Here is a 10377-nt window from a genome sequence, read left to right on the forward strand (position 1 = left end):
ATCTATGATGTCTTCAGTTTCGCAAGTGATCAGCGCCCCCATTCAGAGATGAAAACCTTTCCTTGAGCTTTCGAAAGTATGATGGCTTAGGAACCTCTTGCTTTAGTCACTCAGCTCCAGCGTCAAAAGGTGAGGGAGAGAGACAGACATCCAGCTGGGAATCCAGGTCTTGCTTCAAAGCTTTTATCTTCAGAGGAAAGAAATCTTATGAATTTCATTAATGTCAACAAGATCCGAGGAGATTTGGAGTGTTTAAGCCTTTGGACATCTCTAGCATGACATATGCTCTGGTTATTATAAGTTTTTGGTTGCAAAACCATTGCAACTTTGATTCACACCCACCATGAACCAACACTCTAGAAATATCCTTTGTACAGTCAGACTTAAGGGTATGTTGAAAACAATCATTTTCCAAGAGAATATGAAGTTAGCCAAGGAAGCTGTGGCTAAGCTTGAGCCAAACAGGGAAACACCCAGAATTCTGAATAGGGTGACACATGTTATCACTAAGGGAAAAAAAAAGATGAGTGTCCTCAAACTAACAGAGCAAAGCTAAAAAATGAAAGTGAAAGAAGCATTTCTTTAGGATTCTAAAAGCAGATAACCTCAAAACGTCTTCCCAAAAAGCTTCTTCTCTTATTCAATGTAGAAAAATGAAATTTCTCCTAGTTTGTCTTCCCCTCTTCCCTTCCTCTTCCATTCCCTCCTCTCCAGAAAGGGTCAGACTGGAATTTACAATTGTTTCCACTGTAATTTTCCATACTTTATGGGAGAAAACCCTTTTATTCCAAAACAGGTAACACTATTTCTATAAAGTAAATTGGGTTCAAGCTAACCCCAAATAAACAAGATATTTCTGGCAAAACAAATGTTGACAATATAATCTAGGTCTTGAAATGAAAAACTCCTTAAAAGACAAAGTAGATCTGTCTCTTCTCTCCTTTTCTTAATTCAAATTAAAAAGCAAAAAACTCAAAGCAACCATTTATAAACTCATGTGAGTTATCTTTTTAATGAAATCTTTTTCGATGATGAGTCATCTTTTTAATAAATATCTGTTGGAAAATTTTAATTTTATTCCACTACAACTAACATTTCTGCTTAAATACCAATTAGTGCGAACAGGGAATTACTGTTTGAGGTCATCTCCAGCTTGTAACTGTTAAATCCACTAAGCCCAAAATTGAAATTTTGTTCAGAAACATCCAACAGAACATCTGTGCTGGTTTAATGTCTTCAAGAAACATCTTATCCCAATAATATTTGCAGTAGGTTCCACACACACACACCCTGCCAAGACCTCAGCCCAGGCCCCAAGGGCTCACTCGCTCTCCAGAGCAGATGATGTCATTGAGACCCAGGCAGAAGGAAAGCTGTGGCTGAAGCCGGCACTGGTTACAGGTCTTGACAGGTAAAATTCCTTTCAGTTGAGCTTTAAAGCTTTTGAAATGTTTTAGTTCAACATTTGAGCAACCAAAAAAAAAAAAAAAAAAAAAAAGTCTTTTCTGATCCAGAAAGAGTTGATTTAGTTTCTTCTGTTAGTACTTTTAAAAATTCCACTCAGCATTGCTTCAGGGAAGTTGTGCAGCCCCCTCTCCCCCAGGCACACAAGGAAGGACCAGACTTCTTGCCTTGTGCTGAGCTCGCCAGCACCTCACCTGGGGAAATGGTGGACAGGCGTATTCTCTGCAAGTCACGTTATATCCATGGATGCTCTCATACTGAGAAAAGCTTCAGGCTGGACCTGGCCTGGATTCACGTTCACATACCGTGTATGCAAAGTGGCCACGCACAAATGGCCAGAGAAGGAAGCGGTAGACCAAAGGAGGGTGCAGCCAAACCATGACCAGTCAGCCGCCATTTATTTCAAAGCCTTGTGTTATGGCTGTAATTTCGTCTTCGGTGCGCTGAGAGACTCACTCTGCCTGCCTCACTGTCTGGATCTGTCAAAGGCTGAGGTGAATGTTGTTCCATCAGTTTAATCATCTTTGTATATGTCTGAGGTCTTTGCTACTTTCCACAGTGATTTCAGGTGCTCTTGTACACTCAAGAGGTGACACAAACCGTTGCTGTCACTGAGTGTGGCCAGTTACATCATAAATTGGAGCTTCCAAAAGTTGGTAGTGTGAAGAGAGATTGGTAATGGTAGTCTGGACATCACTGGAGTCATGGCTTATCAGTTCCTGATTCACGCTGGTGGTTTTTAATTGAGTTTGCCAAGCTAGTGTTTTCTTTAGCAATGTTTGGTTCATGGCTCTGCAAAGCAGCCAAGTCATGAGCAATTTCAGGACGACAGGTGGCAGTGGGTACAATGCCTTCCTTCCTGCCGACCCACTGCCTCTCCATCGTTGGTCGTGCTGAGCCTGTCCTGCTGCTGCTTCAGCCAGGAGCCTGCAAAACTGGTGGAAGTTTTCCCCAAATTGTGCCTACTGCTTTTCTTAGTCATGACCAGAAAGTATGGGTAGAGTTTATAAATTATTTCATCCATTGGTACCAAATGAGTGATACTTCAAGTATGTTGAATAAGCAACCCGAAGGCAGCATTTATGTGTTTTCTATTTCTGATGCCTTAAGTAATGCTTTCATTTCCCAATAACTTCTTGTGTATTACTGTTCATATAACAATACCTATACAGTTAACATTGAAGAGTATTGACCAAAAAAACGCTAGAGTCAGAAAAATCCAAATGTGAATGTGGCTCTCCTTGAGCCTCTTATGGCCATCCATACATCCTTCCACCGCTCGTCCTGTTTTCAGATAAGGGAACTCAAGTGTCTGAGTAAAACACACAGATAAGCCTTCCCTCAGGACACAGTTTCCAGTGGGGACCCAAGGAGCAGGAGAGCGGCCCACGGCGCCAGGGCTCTGCAGTCAGGGTACGCGGCCCACACTGACCCTCCCAGGGCGTGCACGTGACCTACAGGGACTGTGGCCGGCTAGGCTCCCCCAGCTAGACGACAAGCTCCCCAAAGGCAAGAGCTTTTTTTTTCCATCTTGCATTTCCCTGCAGGGCCTAGTCTTCCGCCGTCTACAGAGCAAACAGCACTCTTCCGTGTGGCCAAAGGTGCCGTTGACACCGACCTCAGCACGAACTTGGGAAGACCTTTTTGCTCTGGCCACCAAAAGTTTCCTTTTCCCCACTTTGCTTCTTTTTTCATTTTTTCCTGTAATAGTAGTAACTGAAGAAAGGCAAAGAATAAAGCTTCTACACAGTCTAGAAATTGTAAACATGCTAAGAGACTCTTGCATCGAAATCCTACAAGACACGTGTCTGCATCTGGTCCACGTCCACTGCCTTGTGGCTACGTATCCATGTGAAATATCAGTGCAGCTGATGCAGCCTCCTTTTCGATGGCCTTGGTGACGCGGTGTCATGATGGTCGCTTCACAACCACGAGCTGAGTTCATTCACTGAGAGCATGCCATTGGCCGACGAAAGGCTGGGATACACACATGCCAATTCTGACCAAAGCGGCATCTAGAAAGAGAAAGCATCCAGATTAGGACTGTCTAAAGGGGCTTAGATAGAAAAGGAGGATGCGTGTGCTTAAACCTGCTACCTACATAAACAAAAACAACTTCAACATTCAGAAAAATAAGTATACTTAAAATAATCCCTAACCAAGAAGGACTTTCAAACATCAGTTGCCCACCTCCTGCACACAAGGACCTCTAAGAAGAGAAACCAGATCCCTTGTTCTAGTCTATTTGCGTATTATCCCTTTAGAAATGGAAAGTCTGGCTTAAACCCTTGTTATACTCCTATTTGTTTGGTTATAAATAAAACATATCTTTTCCATCGTCAATGTGTCTTTCCAGCTGCTGGACATAAAATAGACTCCTAGCTTCCTGAATTGAAATGTCATCTTCCTAATCGGAATTGACAATGGTACATAACCGTCTGGGGCTCTTTTTTTTTTAAAGCATCCTATTCTCACAAGTATGTTTTCCAACAGTGTCATATGTAGCTTAAATGGTGAGCTCAAGCGCATCCCCTCAAGCTCAGATTCTAAAAAAGCCTGACAACATAGCAGTTTTGAAATGGAGACCACACCGCTCACCCGCCTCTCAGCATGGTTTGACACTGAACTGTGCCTGGTCATAACGCCATCACCCAGAAGAAGGGATGTGCGCCTTTGCTGGGCTTTTCTCCTACCCCAGTGATACACATTCTGCAACCACAAAATATGCTAACTCCAACTCCCTTTTTGAATAAGCAACTGTTATTCTGTTCTGTTCTTTTTATCATTTGCTTTATACACTGTTGGGGAACAAAAAAGCTACATAGTTTACTTACTCCTACAGTTAAATATTTTTTAAAAAGTAAGAATAGTTTATTATTGAAATAAAGTGTTGCTTGTCATTATAGCATTCTGGAAGGCAGTGGGGAAAACAGGGTGTGTTAAGCTTTCCATTGTGTGCAGACTTTCCACCCCCCTCTGCCCCCATCAGGAAAATATGTCTGTCCCGTGATCTATTCAGTTCTTGACCTTTTGACTAATACGCCAACAAAAGGCACCATTTATTAGTGATTAATTTACGTATCTTTGTCCATCAGGAACTGGATCAGGGCTGTCACAACTGGGCACCATCACCAATGACATTTTCCATGTGCCCCCAGGGTGTCTGCGCCATGGGCTCGGCTGGCCATGCAGACCTGGGTCCTGCCGGCTCCTCCCTAAGTGCACCTCTTTGGTGATCAGGAGGGATTTATCAGGAATGTCCCCGGGAGGGAGGAAGCCCTCAAGGGCCAGCCAGACCCTCTCACTGGACCTTTGTCACGGTTCCCAGCAGAATCCTGTGAGCTGACGTTGCTCCTCACACGTACCTTCCTTACGGGTCTCCCTTGTCACACACGCTGTCTGTCCCCGTCCCTGCTGCACCTGTTTTGGACTGTGTTGCTCTGGCCCTCCCCTCTTTTGGACCTTCTTCCTTAGCATCTTTTCTTTACACCTGTAACATGCCTGACCGACCCTCCCCTCCACACACACACACGCACACGCGCGCGCGCGCACACACACACACACACACACACACACAAGCTTCCTCCCCCTTCTCTCCTAATTTGACCCAAGACCTTCTCCTGTTGGAAAGCCCTCCACGTGGATGGATACCTTGTTGTCCTACCTGGTGGGTGACCCCCAACTGCACTGACTCTCTTCTCAGACCGCCCTGTAAATCTTTAAAAAGAAAACAACCTATTTCATTTGTGTGTATTTGTCTCTCTATATATATATTTTTAAGTTTACCTTTAGCCCAAAAACAACAGGGCAAGAACACTTTTGGTCAAACATCTTTTCTCTTATTTGTCCTGTACGAGTATCATGTATGCACATTTTAGATGATCAGCTGCTCTGTAAATCAAGCTTTGACTTCAATCCAGCGTTCCCCGTCATAGCAGAAAGGCTTCCACCATGAGAAAGGCAAAGTCCACCTCATTACAATGGCTTTGCACTGTAAGTTCGTCGGTTATGAAAAACTGACACGTGCTGTAGCTGTGTGACTCATGGTCTTTCTCTTTCTGAAAATTAGTATGATTTCTGCCTGCCTTCACCCCCCACCAAAAGAAACCAGTCAGGAGGGCTTCCCTGGTGGCGCAGTGGTTGGGAGTCCACCTGCCGATGCAGGGGACACGGGTTCGTGCCCCGGTCCGGGAGGATCCCACGTGCCGCGGAGCGGCTGGGCCCGTGAGCCGTGGCCGCTGGGCCTGCGTGTCCGGAGCCTATGCTCCGCGACGGGAGAGGCCACAGCAGTGAGAGGCCCGCGCACCGCAAAAAAAAAATAAATAAGAAACCAGGCAGGAGAGCCATGTCTCTTCTCTGTGGTACAGAAAACAGTGATAGTTCTTTAACAAATTTCTGGGAAAATCAAGCAAAAAACCTGCTTATCTATGCTGTGTGCGATTGTAATTGTTACCTTTATTACTGGTCTGAACCAATGCTCCATCTTTTTTAAAATGTTCAAAACAACTGGGGAAAAAATACTTTGCAATACCGTTTTTCCCTCTATTATTTTCACATTCAAACAAGATAAGCATTTGGAGCTACATTGAAATCTGAATAAAATAAATACTTTCATCTGGTAAAGTGCGCATTTTCAAGTTGCAGCTGTTCGCCCTGTAGCATCCCATGGCCTGAGCCTTCAGGCCGTTTATCCTGAGGCCTCCTGGGCCTCTCAGCCCACCCTGTGGCCCTTTCCTTTCATCACAGGTCAGGTGGGGTAAGGCCAGCAGAGGCACAGACACGACTCGCTTACCGGGAGAATAAACAGTGTGGAAACCCTTAGAAGTCTGGGCGGGAAAATGCAACTTACATGCATGTAATGACTATTATTCGAGAAAATGGTGGAATTTTTATACTCTGGATTGCAGTAGAGGGTCTCCCATTTGGGGCTGACCGCACGCACTCGGGTAACCTCACGGGTGGAGTAGAATCAGATACGTCTTATCCAAATGGTTTGAGGCCGAGCTGTGTATGGTGAAGCGTGTCAGACCCAGGTTCCCCACCCCAGGCCATCGAAGGCCAAGCCTAGGAACCCCTTCCCTCAGAGTCTGAGAGGCAGCTGAGTGGTCACTCAAGGCTCTGGGAGACGAGGCCTCGGTCAGGCCCTCCAGGTACCCCCCTGGGTGGACTGCCTGCCTGGACTTAGACTCCAAAACTAGCAGTGGCACCGACCTCTATGAAGCCACAACAGATGACTGTCATGCAAGCATTCAGGGATGGCTCCGGAGCAGCCATAGCAGGAAAGGCTGTTTCCTCCTCCCACCTGCATCCGGGGGGATGGGGGTGCGGTCAGAGTGCTGCACACCTGGGTCAGTGATACCTGGAGGCGAAGCGCTCACCCCACGTACAGAAGCCACAGACATGAGCACAGGCTAAGCCCTCACTCCAAAGTATGTCCACTTGAAATCACATAGAGCCAGCACCCTAACCTGATGATGGACGGTTCCCTCTAAATATGCCATCTTGGGATTTTGAAGAAGTCAAGTTCCAAGAGAACACTCTCGATGTAATTACCAGGTTTAAGAAGGAGATTCCCTGACTTGTGAACTGTTGTGTAACCATGATCACCTCACTTTCATTCACTCTGATTTCTTTAGTTTAGATGAATTTTCATCAGCTCCACTCTAGGACTTTGTATCTTTGTGTACCTGTCACCACTCCTAAAACTCTACAGGATCGTGTAAAAACGTTAATTGCTTGCGTCTCATGACAAGCATTCAGAGAAAAATGCCTAGACACGTGTGTAGGACTTTTTCGGGAAAATGCAGTGAAATAACGGGCCTCTTTGTGTGTTTGCATGACCCAGTAAACTCCGGGGACGGCATCGACTACAGCCAGCAGAAGCGAGAGAACGTCGGGGACCTGATCCAGGAGACGCTGGAGGCCTTGGAGCGCTCCGGAGGAGAAGACGCCTTCATCAACATCAAGTACATGGTCCCGACCTACGAGTCGTGCCTGCTAAATTAGCAGTGGGAACAGCTAGGATTCGAGGAAGGCTTCTCCTACCTTCTGATCATCCGTCTCTGCTGCTGTTAGCATCTCATTATCGGTGACTTCTACGGCTCCCTTTTCTACAGCTGCTAAAATAGTAGCTCACGGGCCATTGGACTTCTAGCCCTATTGAGAGCAAGGCTTTCCAATACACAAATAGTGCCTGTTTCTTAGATTACAATAGTGTACTGTGCTTATTTGTTCTAGGAGAAGAATTGCTTCTTTATACAGTTCGGAAAGAAGCGGGAGTCCGAGTTAAACCTTCAGTTGTATAGACAATAAAACTACAATTTTCATACACGATTCAGCAGTTGTGTCTGCCTGCCCCGAGGGTGGTGTCAAAGGTTGGAAGGGAAGCGTTGGTGCTGACTGCTTAACAGGTGTTGGTCGTGGACGACAAGCTCCCGTTCAGCAGCAGCTGTGCAAAGCAGTGTGCTTTGACATCCAACAAAACCGTGGAATCGATATTCCCATTACAGGAGGACAGTTTTGCCTCCTGTTATGAACCTCAGCTATAAAAATAATTGATGCTTCCAGCCCACTGGTGATCTGGGTTTGCAGGGGCTTTCCAGTTTATATTGGGAGGGGACAGGGAGGGAGGGAGGGGGAAGGTTAGGTGTGAAATGCAACATGGCAAACGTGATTGTTTTAAAAAAAAGCTAGTTTGCATCTTTGCCCCTCTGTATTATGACATCCTGCATCTCGGGACCCCGGTGTTACTGACAAAATGCTATCCAGCGGTTTGTTTAGGCCTGTCAATCATTTTTGAAAATGACTTATAAGCATCTTAATGATCGCCCCTTGAAACAAATCATATTCTTTTCTTGGAAATTCTCCTTTCCTTGGCCTCCTCCCATGGGTGTGTTGGATAGATTCTCATTGCACCTCTAGGTGGGTCTGATGGCACTGTGTTGGAATTTTATTGAAACCACACACACACACAAAAAAGACAAAAGACATGCACTTTTTCATTCAACTGGGAAAGAAAAAAGGTGTCTGAAGAGAAGAGCAAGTGTAAGGTGCCAGCCCTGACAAGGGCCCCGCAAGCGTGTGGGGCGGTGAGCTTGGGGCATTTGAAACTCAGCCCGGAAAGCTTCAGAGCAATGGATCCCTGGCTCTGCACACCTGAGAAATGCTGTAACTGCCCAGAAATGCATAGCCTGAAGTGTCTCATTCTGTAGCAAAGTGCAGCTTCTGCACAAAAGTGAAAAAATGAAATGTGTTCCCCTGGGAAACGGACCCTTTTCCTCGAGATTGTTGTCACTAATTATTTAAGACACAAATTTCCAAAGGCAAACCCCGAGTTTGAAAACTGGTTCATCATTCATCTTCCCTGATGACAGGCTCAGCATATGAAACCCAGCAGCCAGGACCTACCTCCTAGTTTCTGGAAGCAGTTTTTAGGATAAACGGAGATGTGTGACCGGGTAAGAAAAGTTGGCTTTCGTGTATAATACTTTGAAAAGACAGAGCTAGAAGCAGACATGGACAGGTTAAGACAGGTTTTATTCTCCAACCTATGATGTTCAATTGTGCCCATCAGCTGCCGTCCTGGCATCAGTGATGTGTTCAAAGTGACCCCAAAGTCCATGATACTATTTGTTAGAAAGACGCTGGCTGTTAGTGCCTTTGAATGTTCCTACCAGAATTTCCTCCACGGCTCTGTTGGGACTCAGAAGCAAGCCTGGCCTCTTACTCTCCGTCTTGCTTGTGAAAACCATCTGGTGTAGTAACAAGGAGACCCACCTGTCACTGAGCCAAGAGCCCCAACTCTGGCGTGGAATTAAAATATTGGGGTTCCTTTCCCAGCCCTGTCACTTATTAGCTGTCCTGCCTTTGGGCAAGTTATTTAACCTCTCTGAGCCTCTGGTTTCCTCAGCTGTAAAGTGGAGATTACTCTAACCTGTAGGAATGTTCTAAGGACTAGAGGTGATTTTTGTGAAGTACCTAGCATAGTTTCTTATACCTGTTGGCCTTTTATTTCAAAGAAACAATGTTTGAATGATGACTAATTTCTACCCCAGCAAAGCAGTATATATGTGGAAAATCCTCAGACGACATGGTGCTTCCTACCTGGCAACGGTGAGTTCTTCGTAATAAGAAAATCATTTTGCCGAAAACCGAAATAACTATAAAGGTTGCACAATGTTCTCTAGAGATTTTTCTTAAATGCATTGTTTTATTAGTATAGAAATAGGAGTGACTGCTTTTTCTGACTGTCACCTCTGCCCCATGTTTAACCAAAGGGGGTGATTTCCCTGTTCCTAGGGACACACAGAAAACAGAGAAAAAGTCACCTGGGAGCAGGAGAGTGGATGGCGGTGAAGGGGTAGAGGGTCCCAGCTACCCCGGGAGGTGTTCTCTCCCCTCCGTGGTTGGCACAGGTCAGCGGGTAGGTGAAGGCATCTCATACAATGTGAGCTGGTGGCAGAGCTCAGAGCTTGGGAAATCCCTGAGCAAATGCCCTCGATGGTGGAGAGACATCACCAGACTGCAAAACAGAGGGATCATGGAAAAAGCCAATCAGGAAAAGGAAATCAAACACAGCCGAAGAAGAAATGTTCATGAGTGAAGATATTGAGAAGGCATATATGGGAACTTCAAAAGTGTGCAAAAATGTAAAAAGGCTGTGAAAAGTAGGAAGCTGAAAGCCCCCAGCAGCTTCTCAAGTGGGGAGACAGTCTATCTGTTGAAGAAAACCGATTGCCTGGAACACTGTGCCTCCTGAGGACTCAGGAGCCAGTGAGCTGAAGGAGGAAAAAGCTGAAGGTGAAATGCGCGAGGTAGAATGCGCCTCGCAGAAGAAGTTAGTCCACGGGGCCCGCTGACACCTTCCAAAGGGAGGTTTTCTCGAGAGGCTGGCAGGATAATCAGGCTGCCCCC

The 10377-nt window shown here is 45.7% G+C and overlaps 1 protein-coding gene across 1 annotated transcript in view; it reads left to right on the top strand.

The window, feature by feature from the left end:
* Window positions 1-7793, top strand: part of PACRG (parkin coregulated) — a 514653-nt gene extending 506860 nt beyond the window's left edge. Inside the window, exon 5 of the mRNA XM_059083526.2 lies at window positions 7310-7793. Coding sequence (XP_058939509.1) covers window positions 7310-7470 — 161 coding nt within the window. The 3' untranslated portion in view covers window positions 7471-7793. The remainder of the gene's footprint in view (window positions 1-7309) is intronic.
* Window positions 7794-10377: the final 2584 nt, after the last annotated feature.

Source organism: Kogia breviceps, chromosome 13, assembly GCF_026419965.1.
Source record: "Kogia breviceps isolate mKogBre1 chromosome 13, mKogBre1 haplotype 1, whole genome shotgun sequence".
In the NCBI taxonomy this organism is placed as follows: Eukaryota; Metazoa; Chordata; class Mammalia; order Artiodactyla; family Physeteridae; genus Kogia; species Kogia breviceps.